At 38.2% G+C, this 24853-nt stretch overlaps 1 protein-coding gene across 8 annotated transcripts in view; it reads left to right on the forward strand.

Moving 5' to 3' along the window:
- Positions 1 to 24853, forward strand: part of nav1a (neuron navigator 1a) — a 210023-nt gene that overhangs the window by 74064 nt on the left and 111106 nt on the right. For all 8 annotated transcript variants that reach the window (XM_039689889.2, XM_039689893.2, XM_039689892.2 and 5 more), the window contains one exon: positions 4710 to 5054. In XM_039689889.2, the coding sequence (XP_039545823.2) occupies positions 4710 to 5054 (345 nt within the window). The remainder of the gene's footprint in view (positions 1 to 4709; positions 5055 to 24853) is intronic.

Here is a 24853-nt window from a genome sequence, read left to right on the forward strand (position 1 = left end):
TTCTCTGACTTTATTAGCTTACTGTCTTTATTGAACAGTTCTGTCTAATAAATTATTTGATAGAAATATTAAATAAAGACGGTAAACAATATACATGTACTGTATGACAAATATTGTTCATTATAGAAAGAAAGGCAAACACTATATCCTATCTATCCTATATACTGTCGGCATTCAAACAATACACGTTTATAACATTTAAACAAGTCTTTGAATATCTAATTAATATTTATTTATATCATCCATTATTTTCTAATATTTACTTATTATTTATTTCAAACTTTAGTGAATCCAGCTGTTAGAAATAAAGTATCTGTAGCCTGAATAAAAACATGTGCACTTTGTGTGCGTCAGTCAGTCAGTCGACCCTTGAAACATAGTGAAACATTCACCTAAAGAAATTATGCTGTGATCCCATTTTGAAAAAGATGATTTAGACACATTTACAGCTCCAATAACCCATATGTGTGTACTTTCGAATTAGCTTAGTTGAAATGATGTTCTGAGGTAATTGACAGCGTGCCATAGATTGAACTTGTTTCGAACCAAACGCATTCCATTAAATTTGAGAGAACTTTATCCTATTGCTTTGTATACTTGAAAGTTGAGCTCAGGGACAGCAGGAAATAATCTCCATCCATCCGCTGGGCTTAAAAGTATTAAAAACCAAACCTAGACACCTGGAAACTAAATAAGAGCATTAAAATCAGTGCGGGGCAGGCCCACAACTCAGGAGGATATGAGTTTATCCAGATGAGGGCTTTAGGACGGGGATGGGCGGGTGTTGAATCGGCAGAAGGTCAGCCAGTTCCTCCAGCTGCCCAAACTGTGACCTACTATTTCAATATCAGGGGGGAAAAAAGGCACCCGAGGGGTCAGTGTGAATGTGTGTGTGATTGACTTCCTGTAGAAAGCTTAAGCGGTGTGTACACCAGCCATGAAGGAGATTACACATCCTCAGACATGTTTTACCTTTAAATTCTCCTGCGTCCCCACATGTGATGGATCACTTACCCGAGACTACATAGACACACTTCCACAAAATGTGTAAGACTGAAATGTGTTGATGAAACGGGTGTGCTCGATAAGCTGACAGTTATATCTGGTGTGACGAATGAGTTTGCCTGCACTCTCAGAAACGTCTCTGTGAAATTCCATCAATTCCAGGCTGCAAACCTGTCTAGCCGGGGTCCAAAATTAGTTTTTTTTGGCACACCTGTCAGTTGTTGGTGAATTGAGAAAACGAGTCACGTCAGTCACGTTTTTTTTTTTTTGTTTATCACTTCTTGCATCACTTCTATTGGCAAGGATTGGAGTTTGATAAAAATTAAAAATTCTGACTACAAAACCTTTACTAGTCTCATGAATGCAACATTAGGCCATTTATGTTTTAGTCTAATGTCAATATTAGGAATCTTTTCAAAATCTTCGAAGGTGTGGTCACATTTACCGGTGTTGGTAAATTTTAATGGATGAAAGCCAGTCATTACAGTCCATGATATGGTGTGAGGGCAAAAGATTGCCCCACATATTTAGCAGAAAATTGGCTTGGTTTGAAAGTTATATCTGTGTGAGTTGTGCTTCATTTATTGCTAGACTATTGACAATTTATGGACCTTTTTTGCCCTCAAAATTAAAGGTGCGGTGTGTGATTTATAGCGACATCTAGCGGTTCGGTTGCCAGTTGCAGCACTAAGGGCTCAGCCCACTGCTCACCCCTCCCTTTCAGCCCGTTCTCATCCCAAGGCGTCATATAGGTGACGCTTTTAACATTGCGTCTACATCCAACGCACACGGCACCCTTTAGCGTCAATATGAGACGCAGATATATATGGGCCAGAAGGCGCCTCCTAGTGGTCTAACCCTAACCCTACCCCAGACCTAAACCTACCCATAACCGAAGCGTGTTATATTGATGCTAAAGGCCAATTTATACTTCTGCGTCGAGGCTATGCCGTACACTCTTAGAAGAAAAGGTTCTATCAGCGCTACGTATTTGGAACCCCTAAAATGTTCTATACACTCTTTAAAAAAGGGTTCATCTGGGTTCTATATAGAACCCTGGGATTCCATACTTGGCCAATAGAACCTTTTACCAAAAAAAATGGTAAAATTCTGGTTGTAAATAGAACAATTTCTTCTAAGAGTGTAGTGTACGGTGTAGGCTACGCACATAGGCGACGCCGTCGTGAGGATTTACACTTCTGCGTTCAGGTCTTGGTTGCTCTGCAGTACTGCTCCGAAACGCTAGTTGGCGGCGGAGGGTTTTAACGTTCCATTGTGTTTAGATTCCTCGCGGCTAGGTTACTACAAGCAATGGTGACTGAAAGAGAGTGGATCATGTTGGAGTTGCAGCTTATTGAGGTGGAAAAACTGTTAATTTTACTAAAATTACTAAAACTAAAAGGCAGAAACGAGAGAAGACGTCGGAGGAGATGGTACATGTGGAAATGCGTGAGATGGTACGTGCATAAATTCGTAGGAGGGAATGCGATGCTACCAAGCCGACCAATCACAGATCTTGCGGTTCACGTCGTCATGACGTGTAGTTACTAGTTACATTTTTGAGGAGGTGTGCGTCAGGCTACGGCGAAGGGTGCACGGTATGGTACGCGTATGCTACGCCGTATAAAGTATAAGTAAAAATTGGCGTTAAAGGGTGCCATGTGCGTCGGATTTAGACGCAATGTCAAAAGCGTCACCTATATGACGCCCTAGGATGAGAGTACGTTATCCCTTTCGAAAAAGCTACTGTGGCTAAAACGGGACAAACATGTCGTCTGAGACAGCAGAGAATTGCCAAAGTAAGCCAAGACTGTGTAACATTGTCACTGTTTCTGAAGCACAGTCCATTATAAAGCACATCATGGATAAAGTCTACAAAGTCATAGTCAGGTGAGGATCAAGGGTCTTAATATATAATATAATAATGGTAACACTTTACAATAAGGTTCATTAGTTAACATTAGTAAATGCATTAACTAACATGAACTAACGATGAGCAATGCATTAGTTGCAGTGTTTATTAATCTTTGTTAATGTTAGTTAATAAAACGAAAAAGAAGTTTATTCAAGTGTGCCATTAGTGTACTTCTTTTAAACTAAAAATAAGAAAGTATACTTTCAGTTTATTTTTCCTGTACTTCTCAGAAATATACTTCAAATTACACTTAAGTGTACTTGACTTATACTGAGAGAAAAGCAAGTATATTTGTCCTGTTCTTGTACTCAATCTTTTGATCCAGAAATACTTAAAAGTATAATTAAGTATTCAAAGTATACTTGTATAAGTATTACAGTAAAAAACTAAACTACTAGTAAATTCACTTGCAGTACACATGAGATGCATAATTATGAACTAGTTGTGCACTTACTGTTACACTTATAGTACACTTAAACATATACTTTTATGCACTAAAAGTGGGCCAATTTAGTCCCAAGCGGTATTAAAATAGTATACTTACAAGTTTAGTACTAGTACATAGTGACATTAGTATACTTACTACATAAAGTATACTTAAAAATATACTTGAACATTACTTAAGTATACTACATAAAATGAACTTGAAATATACTTATTTTTCGTAAGGTAGCTGTTCATTGTGCGTTCATGTTAGTTCACAGTCCATTAACTAATGTTAACTAATACAACCTTTGATTTTAATAACGTATTAGTAAATTTGAATTTATTGACAGGATAGCCCCTTGAGATGCAACATCTCATTTTCAAGGGGGTCCTAAAAACATAAGTAATTTACAAAAACATAAGTAATTTACACAAAACATAAGTAATTTACAACTTATGAAATGTTGGAATTAATATTAACTAAGATTAATAAATGCTGAAGAAGTATTGTTCACATATTGTACATGTTAACTAATGTAGTTAACTAATGTTAACTAATGAACCTTATTGTAAAGTGTTACCATAAGAATAGTAATCAGCTGATTCTCACAAATATAACCAGCACGTTTCTCCCCACATAGCAAACCCATAATACAGCAAAGGAAAAGAACCACATGAAACTATGCAACTATATATATATTTTTTTCTAACAGGATAGTAAAAGTTAAGCTGGCTAAAATGAGCTACTGTGGCTGAGCTGGTTAAAGCGTAAAACCGTGTTTATACTCGACGCGCTCGCATGAGCCCAAACTCCGCATCCAGACACCATTTACTACACACAATAGGCTTTTTTTCTCTGATTTTGAAAACTCTTCGCGATCGACTTATGTATTTAATCTAATTTTATTAACCAATGGCGTTTCTGCTGACCTTCAGTGATCCGATTAAACCGTAGTATAATAAGCAAAAAATAAATAAATAAAAGGTAAACATCACATTTTGTTGAATTTATTGATGAAGAAAGAATGTTAAACTTTTCTTCTTCTGCGATCCAGAACGGCAGCACAGCTGAAAGTTTTGTTTGAGCTGCGCCCTCTACTGTACAGGCGTGAATTTACATTTATTTATTTTACTTTTGGTGTGAAAGGGCCTTTACATGTTTTTGTTATTTAACAAGAAATCCCAGCCCAGCTGAGGAAAAAGTACTGAAAAGTAACATAATGCATTACTTTTCATAAAAGTAATTACTAGTTTGTGAGTATCGCATTACTTTTGAATGTAACTTTCCCTAACATTGGTTGAACACTATGCTAAAGTTTAAGAAATAAGGATGTAACCGTCTTGTCTTGCTGTTGTCTTTCAGCTGTATTGAGAGCAGCGTGTGTTACGACAGCGATGAGACCAACGCCCGCAGCTTTTCCAACCGTTCCTCTCCTCTGTCCTGGCGTCATGGCCAGTCCAGCCCTCGCCTGCAGGCGGGTGACGCCCCCTCCTCCGGGGTCACGGCCCACTCCATGCCCACCCGAGCGTCCTCACAGATCAGCCACCTGCAGCGCATCCATCTCATCCAGGGCCTGGACGCCGCAGACGATGACTTGGCTGACCTTAAGTCTGCTTACCTCATCGACAGCAACCTGACGGGCAAAATCCAACCAGAAGAGGATGATGATGATGACGTCGATGATGACGATGATGACCTAGTCAATGGGTGAGTGTTTGTCTCTCTTTTTACTGCTTGCTAATATTGCAGAAATATATATAAAAAAAGTGTTGTGTTCATAAATTATTACAGATTTTTTTTGGTTACACTTTATTTCGATAGTCACTTTAGACATTTTAACTATAAGTAAATTTTCAACTACATGTCAACTAAGTTTCATTAGAGTATTAGTAGACTGTCAGTAGACTGTTAGGTTAGGGTTAGGTGTTAGGGTTCAGGTTAGGAGAACAAGTTTACTTGTAGTTGCTAAGTTACTTACAGTCAGTTGAATGTCTGTTGGGGAACCAACAAAATAAAGTGTTAGCCGATATTAAACTGACAGTCTACTAATACTCTAATGATAGTTAGTTGACATATAGCGGCAAAGTTACTTATAGTTAGTTGAATGTCTAAAGTGGACTATCAAAATAAAGTGTTACCTTTTTTTTTATTTAATTTGTACAGTACCGTTTACAAGTTCGAAAGTTCGGGGTCAATATGGTAAAAAAAAGGAAGAAATTAATACCTTTGTTCAGGAAATACGCATTAAACTGATTAATAATGAAAGAAAATACATTTATAATGTTACAAAGGATTTTTGTTTCAACTTTCTAATCATCAAGGAATCCTGAAAAAAAAGGTATCATGGTTTCCACGGATATATGGAGCTGTTAACATTGATAATAATAAGAAATGTTTCTATCGCATAAGAATGAATGATCATGTGACACTGAAGACTGGAAACTTTGATGACAGGAATACATTACATTGTATAATGCATTCAAATGAAAACAGTGATTTCAAATTGAAATACTATTAACACAATACTGTTTTACTGTATTTTTGATCTAATAAATGTAGCCTTGGTCAGTATAAGAGATTTAAAAAAAAAAATATATAACATCTTACCATCTTACTTTTGAAAGTTTTTTTAATGAGTTTTTTAACATTTTAGAAGACATAGACAGACAGACAGACAAATAGACGGACGGACGGACGGACAGACAGATAAACATAGAAAGACAGACAGACAGACAGAGACAGACAGGCAGACAGATAAACAGACAGACATGCAGTTAGATAGACAGACAGACAGACAGACATACATACAGATAAATAGAAAGACAGACAGACAGACAGATAGATAGAAATTGTAATCATTTTATATTAATGGTGTAATTATAATATAAATAGTGTCTAATAAAATCTAGACAATTATAAAGATGATAAATGTTTAACAATGAAGGTCTTTAGCAATGATTATGGGCTATTACTCTCATACACACCACATTTTGAAGGATTTCATTGGCTGATTTATTGTCAGCCCGAGGCTTCCCGAAGAGCAATCATGTCAGAATCAGATGAGGGTCTCTTCTGGAGACATATGTGCCGTCTTCAGGTCCTCATCAGCGCTGGCTGTGTCCCCCGGGGGTCCGCTCTCATCATCAGTATCATGACACCTGATGTTGCTGAACGCAGTAGTCCCTCTGCAAGCTGAAGCCGCGTGTAGGAGACTGCTCATTGTTTCAGATGCAGTGTTGAATTCGTTTGTGTGTGTGTGTTTAAGAGCAAACACAAAACAAGGAAATTACAGAGGAAATGAGATGTGTTTGCTTGAGCTGTCAGCCAAGCTTTGATGTTGCCCTCTCTTAACCTGCGCTGTTGGTTTAGTCTGATGGGGAAACTGCCACCGAGCCACTGCGAAGTGAGAAAGTTCATGATCCAGAACACACACATCTGAAAGTACTTCACCTTGAGTTTCAGCTGATCACAATGCAAAATAACACTCGTGAAACCGCTTGTGTTTCCATCCAAAGTTGCGAACTTAACTTGGAATATCCCCAGTGTTGTAGTACTCGAGATTCGGACTCGGTCTCGAGACCATATTTTAATGGTCTTGGTCTTGTCATGGACTCGTGTGCATTTGGACTCGGAATTGACTCGTACTCGAACATTTTTTTTTTAGGACTCGGAATTATTCCAGAGTCCACTCGAGTTCAATTCAAAATATTTTTCATGATTATTAATGTATGTTAATAAAATATTTCTTTAAATTGATTGACACGCCCAGTGATTGGCGATTTTCTAGTGCGCAACTGCACATGACATTGTAATAAAATTACTTTTAACACCACCTACTATGTGGCCTTTTTACCCTAAACTGATCATATTTTTTAAACTCTAAGTAAATTCAGTAAAAAAAAAAAAAAGGATTTCTCTAAGTAAATAAAAGTAAATTAGGTAATCAACCCTCACTGGTCTCGGTCTCGACTCGGACTCGACCGTCTCTGGTCTCGGACTCGACTCAGACTCGAGTGAGGTGGTCTCGACTACAACACTGAATATCGCATAAAACACTTGCGAATAAAGCACTGCGAGTTGAAGAGAACAAAATCGCCACTTTCTAACAAACTGGCCAAGTTTCGCAGTAGGAAAAGCCATAGATAATACACTTCGTATATAAAATATATCGCTCCTCAGAAACATGGTAATGTTAACTTGCTTTCTGAGGCGTATGCTGCTGTTTGGGAACGCATTTCAGAATTAACATGTCCGCTGGTTAGTCCGTCAATATATTGATTGATGCTCTTCGAAAAATGTATTCGGTGAATGTTTTTCCATCATAGTTCATGCGCATGTTTTCTTATCGGATAAGAAAAAAATTGATCTGACTCAACTGAGTGCATGTTTTTTAATGTGCATTTTTAGGATTTCTGCGCATCTTGGCGTTTCAATCTGGCGGTTTTAATATTTTTCATTTTTATGTGATATCCCAAAATGCAACATGACATCATGACTTTTGCGTAAACATATACGCCACTTTCGAGTCAGGAGGCGTGTCATCTCTACGCATTTTGAGCTATCCGCGTGTATGTCTACGCCATTAACGTCCGCGTCATTCCGCGTGTCTGTACACACAGTCAAATCTCCAGTCATAAATGCCATTAACCCCAGTGACGGTTAAAGGGTTAGTTCACCCAAAAATGAAAATTCTGTCAGTATTTACTCACCCTCATGTTGTTCCAACCCCGTAAGACCTTCGTTCATCTTCGGAACACAAATTAAGAAATTTAAGATATTAAGATCGCTCCTGCATACAGTCCATAGGCTTCTTGAGGGACTGGCTCTTGCTGTCCTCGAAAAGTCATTAAAGACATCGTTAAAATAGTCCAAGTGACTACAGGGGCTCAATCTTAAGTTTATCAAACGACGAGAACACTTTTGTGCGCAAAAAAACAACAAAAATAACGACTTTATTTCAACTATTTGTTTATTTCTCCCTCTGCGCGAGTCAGGTTACTAGTTTAATAGCGTAAGCTTCTGTTATTGTACGTCACACGCATCACACACACATGACCAGCGTCGGCCAATAGTGAGCCTACGTGTGACGTAGCTCTACGCAATCACACTACGTTAACTGACTTACAGGCTCATGGAGGAAGTGAATAGTTGAAATAAAGTCGTTATTTTTGTTGTTTTTTTGCGCACAAATGTGTTCTCGTCGTTTGATAAACTTAAGATTGAGCCCCTGTAGTCACTTGGACTATTTTAACGATGTCTTTAATGACTTTTCGGGGACAGCAAGAGCCAGTACCTCAAGAAGCCTATGGACTGTATGCAGGAGCGATCTTAATATCTTAAATATCTTAATTTGTGTTCTGAAGATGAACGAAGGTCTTACGGGGTTGGAACAACATGAGGGTGAGTAAATACTGACAGAATTTTCATTTTTGGGTGAACTAACCCTTTAAGTTTAGGGATGGGGTTGAGGTAAGTCATATCTTTTTTTTCCCTAGGATGGTAAGGGAACAGTCATAAATGCCATTAACCCCAGTGACGGTTAGGTTTAGGGACGGGGTTGAGGTAAGTCATATATTTATATAGCGTTAAGTCAACGGCGTTCATAAACACGCCGAAAAGCGATTATGCGTGTTGATAGCACGCCAAAAATGGAAATACGAATTGGCGTGTCATACACACGCTACTTCATGAGATCAGTCTGCAAAATGTGCATAAAAATAACTGAATGGAAACATATAGCTAGTAGGCCCTATTTTAACGATTAAAACGCAAGTATCAAGCGCGAAGCACAAGTAACTTTGTGGGCGGGTCTTGGGCGCTGTTGCTATTTACGCTGTTGCTATTTTGTTGCGGGATAAATGACTCTTGCACCTGACGCAAGTTTAAAAGGGGTTGGTCTGAAGTAGCCTCATTGTTCACAGGTGTGGTTTGGGCGTAACGGGAAATAACGCCGGGAATGAGAGAATCATTGTCATCAATCTACAGTGTATGCGCTTTGTTCACACTCTGTATTATGGCCAAGCATGCGCGCTTAAAATAGCATCTGAATGTACGCGCAACGCGTCTTTAGACTAGGTTTTTTCTGGTCTGGGACGCAATTGTTTTCTGGAAGTGTAAAATAGCACCTGGGAATGTTTGCGCCAAAACACGCCCACCCAGGGAGCGCAAGTTCATTTCCTAGTTTACCAACGTGCGTCTGTGGAGGGAAAAGTCCGCTTTGCGCGGGTGCAAAATTGGAACGATAAATGCGTCAGTGTACAAAGTCATTTGCACCGGGTGCAAGATAGGGCCCAATGAGTCTTTATCCGGTTGACCATCAGAAATGCGCAGTGATACAATACAACAGCCAATCAGAACACATTTGATAATAGATTGTGTTATTTGAAGAATTTGGGGCATTTCCTCGTTCCTCTTTCCTGCACAATGCAGAAATACACACCAATAGGGGTGGGTACAAATATCGATTGTCTGATTAATGTTCATTTTAATGATCTTGATGTTGTTTCTTAATATCCCAAATATGATCTTTTCCATTGTTCCGATTATCTGTGGCCGTCAGTTGTAGTCTGCGTTGAATGTAAAACATACCGACAAAATGAGCCCGGTCTCATCCCAAAGCGCCATATAGGACGCTTTTGCAAAAGCGTAAATATCCAACGCACATGGCACCCTTTAACGTGAAATGAGACGCAGATATATTTGGGCAGAAGGCGCCCCCTAGTGGTCTAACCCTTACCCTACACCATATCTAAACTTAACCATTAACCGAAGCGTCTCATTAGACGTTAAAGGGTGCCATGTGCGTTGGATATTTACGCTTTTGCAAAAGCGTCCTATATGGCGCTTTGGGATGAGAACGCGTTGGACAAAATATAGGAGGTTATGTCCCGCTTGATAAGAAAATTTTGTATGATTCAGTGGCATGAAGCAAATGTCTTCTTTCTGGTCCTAGACAAAGCTGAAATGAGATTTACTCGCAGTGTTTTTGTTCATTTTCCCTCATTCGACAGCCAGTCGGATCTACTCTTGTTTATACGTGTGTTTTGTCCTGTTCTGCTTGACTCGTTGTGGATGACCAGCTGATTTGTATTAGTTTGTGCACTGCTGTCCCTCTGGGAGGCGTGCTGAGATCTGTGCTGAGTTGCCAAGGTGACTGAGTGCACAGACAGGCCATGAATGTTATCAGCTCATTACAGCACACACAGCAGGCTGAACGCCACATTAACACTTACTGTACCGAACCACATCCTGGTGTGTGCCATCATTTGACCTCACATGATTAATGCAAAGATGTCATTTTCCATTTTGATTAAGGTTCACTGTCGCTGTCGGACAGAAACCTTGTGTCTCCATATTTTGACATTTGTATTTCTTTTTCATAAATCATTACTATTGGTCGGCCTTTGTGCTTTTCTGTGGGTTTTGCGATAAAAAGTGTTAAGATAAGCTTGAGGCTAAATATTGGATCCTCAAACTGTCAGTCAAACATAACTCCACCCGCCTTGTTTGTGAATGAAGTGCCGCACGCAGTTGAACCGTCTCTGCTTGTTTGCAATGCAGGGGTAAGTAAACAACTGGTTTGCAAGTACTGTGTTTTCATTACTCAAAAAAACACTATATCAACCCAATCTCATGAATGAATGTATGAATTGGTCGTGAGATAGCGTTGTGTATATATATATATATATATATATATATATATATATATATATAATACACTGCCTGTAAATAAGTGTTGTGATGTTACTTTTATCAAGAGGTGCATCCATCTTTATATATACACTCACCGGCCACTTTATTAGGTACCCCATGCTAGTAACGGGTTGGACCCCCTTTTGTCTTCAGAACTGCCTCAATTCTTCGTGGCATAGATTCAACAAGGTGCTGGAAGCATTCCTCAGGGAGTTTGGTCCATATTGACATGATGGCATCACACAGTTGCCGCAGATTTGTCGGCTGCACATCCATGATGCGAATCTCCCGTTCCACCACATCCCAAAGATGCTCTATTGGATTGAGATCTGGTGACTGTGGAGGCCATTTGAGTACAGCGAACTCATTGTCATGTTCAAGAAACCAGTCTGAGATGATTCCAGCTTTATGACATGGCGCTTTATCCTGCTGAAAGTAGCCATCAGAAGTTGGGTACATTGTGGTCATAAAGGGATGGACATGGTCAGCAACAATACTCAGGTAGGCTGTGGCGTTGCAACGATGCTCAATTGGTACCAAGGGGCCCAAAGAGTGCCAAGAAAATATTCCCCACACCATGACACCACCACCACCAGCCTGAACCGTTGATACAAGGCAGGATGGATCCATGCTTTCATGTTGTAGACGCCAAATTCTGACCCTACCATCCGAATGTCGCAGCAGAAATCGAGACTCATCAGACCAGGCAACGTTTTTCCAATCTTCTATTGTCCAATTTCGATGAGCTTGTGCAAATTGTAGCCGCAGTTTCCTGTTCTTAGCTGAAAGGAGTGGCACCCGGTGTGGTCTTCTGCTGCTGTAGCCCATCTGCCTCAAAGTTCGACGTACTGTGCGTTCAGAGATGCTCTTCTGCCCACCTTGGTTGTAACGGGTGGTTATTTGAGTCACTGTTGCCCTTCTATCAGCTCGAACCAGTCTGGCCATTCTCCTCTGACCTCTGGCATCAACAAGGCATTTCCGCCCACAGAACTGCCGCTCACTGGATGTTTTTTCTTTTTCGGACCATTCTCTGTAAACCCTAGAGATGGTTGTGCGTGAAAATCCCAGTAGATTAGCAGTTTCTGAAATACTCAGACCAGCCCTTCTGGCACCAACAATCATGCCACGTTCAAAGTCACTCAAATCACCTTTCTTCCCCATACTGATGCTCGGTTTGAACTGCAGGAGATTGTCTTGACCATGTCTACATGCCTAAATGCACTGAGTTGCCGCCATGTGATTGGCTGCTTAGAAATTAAGTGTTAACGAGCAGTTGGACAGGTGTACCTAATAAAGTGGCCGGTGAGTGTATATATATATATATATATATATATATATATATATATATATTAGGGCTGTGCAAAAACTAATTGCGATTAATCGCATCCAAAATAAAAGTCTGTGTTTACATAATATATTTGTGTGTGCTGTATATAATTATTTTGTATATATAAATACAGACACATGCATGTCTAAATTTAAGAAAATGTGTTATTCATATATAAAATATTTATATTTATATAATATAGATTTTGTATTTATATATATACAGAATTTAAGCGCAAATAATTCTTAAATATATACATGCATGCATATGTATTTACATATACAAAATAATTATACACAGCACACACAAATATATTATGTAAACACAGACTTTTATTTTGGATGCAATTAATTTTTGCACAGCCCTATATATATATATATATATATATATGAAGAGTTCAGATGCAAAAGCCTCTAAGTGCCATTTGAAATTTTCTTCTAGAATGATCATTTTTATCAAGCTTGTATATTTAAGTTCATTGATTTCACTTAAATGGCAATGACAATTACCTATTAATTGTTATTTAAGTGAAATTACTTAACTTAAATATACAAGTTTGATAAAAATCATCATTAAAGAAGAACATTTCAAATGGCATTTAGATGCTTTTGCATCTGAACTCTTCATATATATATATATATATATATATATATATAAAGACTAAATATTTATATACTTGAAGAGTGTCTTAGTGTCATTTGTCGTCGAGCCACAGCCAATACTGTCTTAAATACCCTGTGCAGCCGCTTCATCGTTAATAACATGAGATTTTGGCCAAATTATAGAAGAAAAAAAAGAAAAATAATAATAAAAAAAAAAATACCACATAACTACAGTAAACTTTAAAACCTGTATTTGATGAAAGTGCTATGTGATGACTCAGATCTGTTCTACAAAACAAAACACCAATGTCTAAAATTCTCAGAGTTTTTCTGAATTAATGAGTTAATTTTTCATGAGAAAATATTTTTTTTCTCTGTTTTTCTGAATTAATGAGTTAATTTTTCGTGAGAAAAAAAGTTTTTGCTCTGTTTTTTCTGAATTAACTCGTTAATTCAGAAAACAGAGCAAAAAAAAAATCCATGAAAAATTAACTGATTAATTCAGAAAAACAGAGCAAAATATTTGTTTTTTCTCATGAAAAATTAACTCATTAATTCAGAAAAACAGAGCAAAAAAAAAAATTCCATGAAAAATTAACTCGTTAATTCAGAAAAACAGAGCAAAACTTTTTTTCTCATGAAAAATTAACTCATTAATTCAGAAAAACAGAGCAAATTTTTTTTCTCATGAAAAATTAACTCGTTAATTCAGAAAAACAGAGTAGATTTTTTTTTCTTCAAGTGAATGCAATACACCTCCATAGCTTGGGACATGAATTTTAACGAAGAAACTTTTGTTTTTGTAATCAGAATTTTGATTGACATTTATCAGCCAATATATTGGTTATCAGCTTTTAAATATAAAGGATTATCGGTTATCGGCATCTGCAAAAATGTTCATACCGTATCAACTTTGACAACATATTGTTTAATAAAAAACAAAACAAAACAAAAACAGTTTTTTGGAGATACGTGGTTTCCTCCCAGCAGCGACGTTATTAGACATAAGTCCTTATATAATGAACAGCCTGTTTATATTTTTGAGTGCCTTACTTTGAGTTATGTAAATGAAATGCATCCTCTCAAAATGAAATGCTAACAGCTGCATATACATGCTGAGAAAGCAGTGCAGTGCATGTAGCTTAAATTGTGACGTTTCTCTAAGCTGTGCAGGAGCTCGGTTATCTAAACCCCTCCTGATAGCTCCTCCCCAGGTGTGTGTGTGTGTGTGTGTGTGTGTGTTGCCGTGGAAACAGAGTGATTTTAAATAGTTCTGTTTCATATAATCTTCCTTAAGTCGTCTTCTGTCGGCTCAGCATATTACTGTAATGAGATGAATGCAGTGGATGATGGCCATCAGGATTAATGAACATGAAGTCGGCGGTGAAGTGGTGTTCTGAGTCGTTGTTAGTGCGTTACTATTTTGAAAATAACTAAATGTTGATTATATAATGACAAATTAAAGAGTCTGATCATGTATAAAGCCAAATTTTTTTTTCCATTTCCTGAAATGTAGCGGTTTTGGACGTACAAGGTTTCCGCCCGACAGCGATATCCTACAAACAGAGACTTCAATTCATGAACATTTCCCCAGTTTATTAATAGGTCATAAAATTTACATGCATTGGACCAAGTTGTCCACAAAACAGCAATTTGATTCTCCTATTTGCAATGTAATTAGACCACCAAATGTGCAGGGGGGTGTAGATAGCCATCTGACATCGACCTATCAGTCACAGTGTGAGTGGAATTAATTTTTCAAACGTCACAGAGAAAGAGCTTTAATAAAAGTGTTGTGTTCTGAAATCTAGTGAGATCCGTATAACATTTGAAAGAGCATTTGAAATGTTCCTATTTTTGTTTTGGGAGTTCCCAAAAACAGTTTAACGTGCATGCAAGGATAAAAAACACTTTATTTGTCTTATAATATGCGTTTATTTTTTACCTGATTTGCTCAACGACTCTCAAATGATTTGTTTGACGATTCATTTTCCCAAACACCTCCTTTGAGTGACGCGAATCTGCGGCGATTGGTCAAATGACCCAGTCAGTTGTTATTGGTAAACCGTATGCAGAGACCATAGACTGTAAAAAAAGATGGACGACGCCCCTTCGCTCTTTTCTATCAGAGAGAACCGAGGCCGCCAGTGTCTCGATATGACGCTGACATCTTGGGACCTGAGTCTGCGCACTTGCGTGTTTCGGGACCGGTCATGCGCAGTCGTGAGCAGGAAGTAAAGCCGCGAAATCAAGGCCGCGCCCTCCTTCGCGCTGAATCAAACGCAAGCACACGCCCCGCACTTTCATTAAGTGCCCTCTGTCTGCTTCGTTGTTCTCCAATGATGTCTGCTGATTGCAAAACCTCGTTAAAATAAGGTAAATACAACTACTAACCACATAATCATCATTATTAAAAAAAGTCCGCTGGTGCTTTCAGTGACTACCTCGCTCAGAGAACCTGTCAATCACAGCTGTCAATCATGATGTCAGAGCACCGTTTTTTATCATCACATAACTAACTAAAAACAAACTTATTTTAAAAAGGAACACTTGAAATTACATCAACGTGATAGAAACTACAGTAAATGACAGAAACTATCTTTGGAAAAAGGATATGTGAAGTGTAATTTAATTGTTTAGTTGGTCTCGCGTCCCATTGAATAACATGGGGAGGCGGGGGTTATGAGCTATACTAGGACCGGTCACAGGGGGGCGATCGAGACGTTTTGGCTTCACTTTTGAGGGCTTGTGCGGCACGCTTGGCAGAGACTGTCGGCAAAAGAACGCCCATAACCATTAATGGATTAAAGCCAGTGTTGCCAACTTAGCGACTTCGTCGCTATATTTAGCGAGTATTCAGACCCCCCTAGCGACAAATTTTCAAAAAAGCGACTAGCGACAAATCTAACGACTTTTTCTGGTGTAATTAGAGACTTTTGGAGACTCTGATGTGAAATCACATATCGTTTTTTCTCATCTCAACGAGCAGCGAGTGCTGCCGTGGGTCCCACCCCGTCCCAAATCACTCACAGGTGGCCCAGTCCTCGCGCAGCAGCCCCTCCCAGCTGTAGACAGACAGAGCAGGGAGATGTTCTCATCCGGGTACAAACTGCAAAACAATCGCGCAAATGAGTCGCTATTTTTAGCGACTTTTCAGACCCCGACTTTTTGCTTTTCTCCCTTTGCTTTCATTCACTCTATGTCTACCCTGTTTAGTGAATGGCTGAGAGGAGCAGATCATCTGTTGAACGCCACTGACAGAGGTGAATGAGCAGTGTTTTCCCTAGGACCTATCACTTATCTGCTTTCTTTAAATAATAATGTTTTTTATTTAAACAAATTAGTTTCCTTTCTTTTCTTGTGCTTGCTGTATTACTTTTTTTGTCATTCACTACAATATATCACTCGTTTTGTGTGACAAAAATATATAGGAAATGAGAACAGCTTTATTTTACATTCGTCTATATTATATTATAATATATTAAATACAATATGTGAACTGAGCATTAATTTATAGAGAAAACACATTAGGCAAGCGGAACGCAAGTACGACGCGATGACGTCACGAATATGCTAATTAACGTATGACGTCATCTAGCGACATTTAGCGACTTTTAGGTAAGGCGTTAGCTACTTTCATTTGAAAATAGTTGGCAACACTGATTAAAGCTTGTCAAGTGTTGAATGCAGTGTATGAACCAACGTGTCAGAAAAAGTGCACTTTTCACACGGTCCCTTACTCGCGTGTCCGTCAAGAGCGAGCTTTCCCGGCGAAACTCACATTGCGGCGGCTTTTGAGGGGCAGTGCTGATTATATAGAGCGAAGTCATATTTGGATAAGTCGTTTAGGAGGTAATTGCCATTTTTCAATGAATGTCTGGTGAATATCAAAAACAAAACTAACTTTACCCCGCTTAGAAACTGCGCGGAGTGTACACAACACACACAACACAATATAACTATATTGTGCATGCTACAGAAACCATAACAGCAAACATTATTAATATTACTTACAGATTGTGATCCGAAGGAGGACGAACCTGTTCCATATACACTGGATACTGAGCCCTCCTTCGGGAACAATCGGCTTGCAAATCCACATTTGAATTCATGTATATTTTTGAATGATTCGAACATTAAAATGATGAGAACACGGTGGTTTACTCTCCTTCTATGAATACGCACATTCTTTCCATGAGTGTTACCTTGAGTCGCTTTCTCGATTTATCATCATGCAAAAAAAAATAAAATAATAATAATAATAATAATCTAAGTTTTTGTGTTAAGTTGGTAATGTTGTAATGCTAAATATAATGATAGAATTGTGTCTACATGACATGATGTGAAATCCACCAATCAGAGAGGTTCCCGGATCTCAGTGGGTTTTTTGATTGGATAAAATGAATGGAGAATATATTGCCTAATTTCATTATTTTTCCTTCCAATATAAAGTACAGAACTTTGTCCTGAATCTAAGGGACATTTTTTTTCCGGCATGCCTCGCAGAGAAGGCAATCCCAGAATGCATTAGCTAATGTCACCATGACATCAAAATGAAGAAATTCTTCATATTTTTTATTTTTTTATTTAAGCTATTTATTATTAATTATTTATCCGCACACATCATTATTTTTTAACATCCTTCCCCCTTGCAGCATGAGGGCGGGGCAACCTGTCACACACAGGAGATCCACCAATCGCAAACCACGACCATCCAATCAATTCCACATGGACAATATCAAGTCCCGCCCAACATTTGTTCTTGTTTGAGAAGCGTTTCGCTCATACTTCTATACATCGCAATGGGAACGAAAAAAAATCTTTCCGTTTTCATGCCGACTTTAAAAAGTTATCCAATATGCTGGACAAGTTGAGAGAAAAGCTGATTCTAAATATAACTAATTATATTTCATTCTGTTCAGAAAAGTTCTGCTTAATTATACTAAAATATCATTTAAAATGGTGGGTTTTACCCAATTCCGAGTGGTTTTTTTTTTTGTTTTTTTTTTAGTTTTATGCAATAACATAGATAAATCGCATTGTTAGCTTAGCAGCATGGTAATTTCAAACTGAATGACAAATTAAATTAATTATGAGTTTTCATATTTCATATTATGTACAGTCACTATTTGTGTGGTATGCAGAGTTGCGGCCTACTGTACGTAGTGTGTTCCAAATCAATCGCTTATGAAGTTCCCTTTCAGGAGGCGGGTCACTAGGTTTTAGAGCTGAGAAGTGTCATAGAGAGATTTGTGACCCTTATAAGACGTTGTTTATATTGGGTTCCTGTTACATGGTTCTCAATAGCCTCATAGTGGCCTGGAACGACGCTGGACAGGGGTCATAACTCTACCACCCCTAGACCTCTACACGGGCTCCAGTGTGTGTCCATGACAAAGGACTGCACACATAAGCGTTCCTCTCAAATAGAGACGCGAGAGTTCATGCTAAACTAACCCCAGACGTTTGGGGGACATAAAGATGCCATATTCTGGAATTGCTCTCGCCTGATTTTCATTTCATTACTCCTCAACACATGAGCTGTTCAGGCAGATAATATCAAATATGGCTGCAGCTATAATTTAGGCACGTATGATGAGTCGTGGGGGGGACGTGTTTTAGATATCCAGCAGGGGGTCCCACACATGTGTCCATGCTCACTGAAGCAGGCCAGGGGATTCTGGCGCCACCGTGTGCAGCTCTCGCCTGTTGCTATAGCAACTCCGACCCACAAAGCCTTCGTCAGAGCCGTGTGTTGGTTTTGAACTAGACAAAGACAGCTTGTAGGAGAGAGTGTGGGAGTGTGTGTGTGTGTATTTAGGTCAGTGGTTTTAAGTGGTAACAGCCATTGTTGTGACAAACATATCAAGGGCCCTTGTTTCAAGTAAATCTAATTTTCAGTAAATGAACACTTTTCGGTATTAAGTTAACGGATCAAAACATGCAGTTGTTTTTCAAGTACTTCCACTAGAGCTGAATGATTAATCGTTACAAGATCGCAATCTCAATTCACACACACACACAATCTTATTTCTAAATGACGAAGATTATCCTGTCTATTAAACCTTTTGACAATCACACCTGAACGTTCAGATCTGTGTTTGTGATGATGCTGAGCCAGAGAGAGCAGTTGTCATGTATGTATAAGTATGAAACCGCTTCACAAACCACTCAGTATCATTAGTTATGCTACAAATATTCATATTATCTCAGAAGAACTGGGATAAAAGTGTATGGTTCAGCTATAAACTGAACTACCATACTGAACTGTCTACGGTAGCAATTAAAATAGACCAAATCAACTTTTGAAAGCAACATCCCAGCTAACAGGGAACGTTCTCAGAACATTGGCTAACGTTCTCTGAAGGTTCTCTGAAAGTTATCAAAAATGTTATATTGCATTGATAAACGTTCTAAAGACGTTAGCATTAAAACGTTATCCTCACGTTGTTATTGGAACGTTTTAAAAACGTTATTATGTTAAACATATATTAGTCATTACAAATTAGTTATACAGTTTTTTTTATTATGCAAAGCAACTTCCTGCATAACGTTCTCTGAAGGTTCTCTAAAAGTTATCAAAAACGTTCTTGCTGTAACGCTATTATAACGTTGTGCCAACGTTATATTACATTGATAAACGTCCTAAAGACGTTAGCATTAAAAACGGTATCCTCACGTTGTTATTGGAACGTTCTAATAACGTTTTCAAAAACGTTCTTATAACCAAGAAATAACGTTAATACAATGTTTATATAACAGGAGAATTGAACGTTCTAATAACGTTTTCAAAAACGTTCTTATAACCAAGAAATAACGTTAATACAACGTCTAAAAAACTGGACATTTTGAACGTTCCTAGAACATTCAGAAATGAAATTTAAACTTAATGGGTATGTCATGAAAACGTTCTTAGAACCTAAAATTGTTAGCTGGGATGACGCTTCAAATAACGATTGCATCAATTACATCGTTGCACCAGTAGTTGGCGACAATTGACTTTTTAAAGGGTTAGTTCACCCAAAAATGAAAATTCTGTCAGTATTTACTCACCTTCATGTTGTTCCAACCCCGCAAGATCTTCGTTCATCTTCAGAACATGAATTACGATATGTTTGATTAAATCTGAGAGCCGGATCACTCTTGTATAAGTCTATAGGCTTCCTGAGGAATTGAAACTTGCCGGCCTCGAAAAGTTATTAAAGACATTGTTAGAATGTCTCTAGACTTTATTTCAACTATTCATGTCCTTCTCTTTGCGCCTCTAGTCAGTTAACGTAATGTGATAGTGTAGAGCTACGTCACACGTAGGCTCACTATTGGCCGACGCTGGTCATGTGTGTGATGCATGTGACGTAAAATAACAGATCATACGCTATGAAAGTAGTAACCTGATTCGAGGCAGAGAGAAGGAAATGAATAGTTGAAATAAAGTCGTTATTTTGGGTTTTTTGCGCACAAAATGTATTCTCGTCGTTTGATAAACTTAAGATTGAGCCACTGTAGTCACTTGGACTATTCTAACGATGTCTTTAATAACTTTTCGAGGCCGGCAAGTTTCAATCCCTCAAGAAGCCTATGGACTAGCCTATCCAGCTCTCAGATTTCATCAAAAATATCTTAATTTGTGTTCTGAAGATGAACGAAGGTCTTACGGGGTTGGAACAACATGAGGGTGAGAAAATACAGAATTTTCATTTTTTGAGTGACTATCCCTTTAAATTGTATTTGTAATTGAATCATTCATTCAAAAGATTAATTCAAAAAGTATTTAGGAGTGAGTCATTGAATAATTAATTCAAACCGTTTTTTTTAAATAATTAATTCAGATTAATTAAACATTTTAAATAGACTGCATCAATTAACATTTTGACTGAAACTCTAGTAAGCTACATTTTGTTTAGTTGTCTGTTCAGATTCGTGGGAGAATCGTGATCGCTGTTTGAAACCAGAAAAAAACAACAACAAGTGATTCTCAATTTATCCAGAATCGTGCAACAAAGCGATGCATGAAGCACAGCTCACACAGAAGTCACTCTCATAGAGAGATATGCATTTCAAAGCAAAAAAAAAGACTATGGAGTTCATTTTACTGCAAATGTTCTTGTTTAATTCATTGTTTCTTCTAATTTATTGGTGGTTATTTGTGAACTGTAGCCTAGGCCTACCAGTCATTTCTGAATGAAAATAGTTTTAAATAATAAGTTTTTCTCAGTTTCAGTTTTTTTCAGTATATAAAGTTTTAATAAGTTTCTAATTCTGTGAGAAAAGTGAAGTCCACAACGCAACTATAACAATAACGGCAGAGAGAAATCATATTGTTGAAATCACTTTTTTTTTTGCATCTGATGAACGATTAAAACATTGACAGCCAATCACAATCCCTCCTGCTTAAAAGAGCTCCGCCATTTAAAGAGGTAGCTTGTGCTTATAATAAAAAAGCGTCATGTTGATGCGAATGCTAGTTATTGCTCTTACCTTATGCTAATATAGTAATTGTTCTTGGTCTGAACGGGCCTTAACGGTGGTACTTTTTGTGAGGGACAAAAGGGCAAGATTATTTTGAGATTCAGAACAAAAACAAGTCTTCATGGGAAAAATCTTTCATCTTTATGTGAAATTACATATTAATGAAGCAGAATGTGTGCTTCATTAATGTTAATTTTGACATTTTGATGAGAGCCCAGCACATAGCAGTCCAATAGCTTTAGCTTTAGCTGGCTCGTCTCCATGGTTACCATGACAAAGCTTCCTGCTCAGCAGGAAATCAATCTATTCTGGACTAAGCTTCCCCTCAGGACAAAAACCGAACATCCTATCCTACTGAATAGAGTTTTACATTGAAACGGATGTTCTTTTTCATTTTAGTCATGAGGTTAAGTATTGAATATATTTTAGGTAAAAGCAGATACACTCATGATGTGTGTGTCCAATTTAAAGGGCCAGTTTTCACATATTTGCACATTCATATAACTTACCTCTGTTGGACACAAACAAATATTTAGAAGAATTTCCAAGCTGTGGCTTTTTTCCATTCAACAAAACTGTATAATACCACTATGTTAAGTCCATGTGGCAAAACATGGTAATTTTTCTCTCAAGTTATCAAACATTTAAGTGAAAAATGTTAATTTTGGAGCACTTCCTTCTCTCCCTAAGGATTCCAAGAGGAGAAACTCTCTCTTAAACTCTTTAAGAGCTTCATTAGCCATGAGTTCCTCCTCCTGACAATCTTGTGCCGGCTACCTGCACAAAATCAGTAATGCTAAATGATTTATGATGTGCCACATGCTATTCACAAAAAGGCCTAGAGCCTTGTGCAGTGACCTGCATTCAACTAGATCACATTCACTGAAGACTTTTTTTGTTCTTTATGTTCAATAACATAAAGGAAATCGCATTGATTTTAACCGTACAGTGGCTGAGGCTAGAGCCAGGTGAAACTGAACGAGTCTTGGCTGGAAACTTGTCATCTTGCAGAAAAATCACTGCGATCAGGGAGGTAAAAATACCCCACGATCCCCGCAGTGTGGTCATCCATCATGCCTGAAGTTTTAGGGCGTAATTGAGAGATTTGGTTGCTGAAAGGAGGATGACTAATGTGTTTTAGGATGAGAGACAGAATGTCTCTATTTGTTTCTCTTTGCCATTTTCCTTCTCTCTCTCAGACGGATAGAGTTGACATTTTCCCCCTCGGGTTGATCATTTATATTTCACGTCATGTATAATACATATCACGCCACCCCCATTCATTCACTCTTTGTTATCTTTGTCCCTGTACTCTACAGGCTTATGAGGATGAACAGCCGAGTTGGTTCCCTATGTTTACAATTTATTAATATTGACACCTAGAATATAATGCTACTCAATATTAATTCAGGATTTAAAGTGGAATTTAAAAAGCATTCTCTAACACAGTCTAATATTACTGACGTCTTGGGACGTCTTTTGACCATACGTCAACATCCGCCTTTTTAGGGTACCCTTAAACGTCGGTTAAATGACGATCCGGGGTGTCATACAACTGACGCTTTACCTTTAACGTCAGTTAGGTGACGGGTTAGGTTTATGTCTGGGGTAGGGTTAGGATTCGATAACGTCATCTAACCGATGTTTAAGGGTAACCTAAAAAGGCGGATGTTGACGTATGGTCAAAAGACGTCCCAAGACGTCAGTTATATGACGCCTTGGGATGATACTGCGCCACATTCTCAATGAACTTGTGAATGGCACACTAAACAAATTTTGTAACTCTCATGGCTTACATATTTTGGAAAAATGCAAGGAATAATTGTTGACGTGCCATTGAAGTATCAGAGTGTGCAAAGTGTGCATTACTTTCGAATAATTCAACAGACCGGAGTTAATATTCAGCTTATATGCCCAAGTGTGTTTCCGTACTATACGTGTGTGCGTTTGAGCGTGAGAAAGGGAGAGTTTCCTTTCCGTACTTGATCAAACGTGGCAAACCATGGTCATAGTGTGTCGTTTTTATCTTATTGTTTGCTATATTTATTTGCTTGGTCAGTGTTGTTGTGGGTTTTGGTTATTTTGTTGTTGATGGCTGTAAAGACCTCCGAAGACCTGCCTGGAACTACTTTAGCCGTGCTTTTCCACGAAAATAATTGCACACCTTAGAACATTTGTCAACCAATCAGATTCAAGCATTCAACAGCCCCTGTAGTAGAAGTGCTTAAAGGAGAACCAGTCGAACCACAAACACCGTTCATACAGTTCAGAAGTTCGTTGAACTTCATACAGTTCAGCTCACTCACCACGTCGTTCGTGGTTCGACTTGTCGAGACTGTTTTCCAAAGATGGCGCCGCGTGTATACACGAAGTAAACTGTCTTTATAAAGTATCTTCTTATTAAACGGTCAAAGTTTTCAATGCTTCGTTTTGCATGTAGGGACCCTCATTATGTTACTGTGTTAGTGTGGGGCTATTTTGAGTCTTGTTAGTGGTATAAACTAGCGATCTCGTTTTACTTATTAAATGCCCCCATTACTAGCGTATACGGTAAACAGTTTTTAGAGATAAAACACTTTACATTCGATTGTCATGAAATCAAATCTCAGAGAACGGTCGACTAGGTACCAATGTTTTATTAGACCAAAGGTTCATTTTGCGCTAGAGTTCTCATTTAATGTTCTGCTCTTTAACTCTGTGAAAATTGCATAATGATGGCAGATATAGTTATCAAATGAAATGAATAATTACATGCAATTGATTATATTAAGCACGACCTGTCATGCCATAATGTAAAACATTCTGACTGGATAATTATCATTCATTGCGCATGTTAGAAACATGACTTATTTATTGACTATTACGCTTGCTCAGATTGCAGGTTTTCCTAACCAGATGTGATGTATTAAACCTCGATTCAGGACGAACTAGCAGTCAGTGGCTTGTATTGTATTTATGTGGCCCCACCCACAATGAAATATGATTCGTCCAAAACCTTGCGGTGGAAAAGTAAACGTTTAACATCAAATATGTTCTGATTTGTTGTCTTTTCGCACAGCATTGTTCACTCTTAGTTCTTACTGACAAATTAATTCCTGTATAGTATATTTACACTCACCGGCCACTTTATTAGGTACACCTGTCCAACTGCTCGTTAACACTTAATTTCTAAGCAGCCAATCACATGGCGGCAACTCAGTGCATTTAGGCATGTAGACATGGTCAAGACAATCTCCTGCAGTTCAAACCGAGCATCAGTATGGGGAAGAAAGGTGATTTGAGTGACTTTGAACGTGGCATGATTGTTGGTGCCAGAAGGGCTGGTCTGAGTATTTCAGAAACTGCTAATCTACTGGGATTTTCACGCACAACCATCTCTAGGGTTTACAGAGAATGGTCCGAAAAAGAAAAAACAT

The sequence above is a fragment of the Pimephales promelas genome, chromosome 20 (assembly GCF_988280905.1).
Source record: "Pimephales promelas chromosome 20, fPimPro1.hap1.1, whole genome shotgun sequence".
NCBI lineage: Eukaryota > Metazoa > Chordata > Actinopteri > Cypriniformes > Leuciscidae > Pimephales > Pimephales promelas.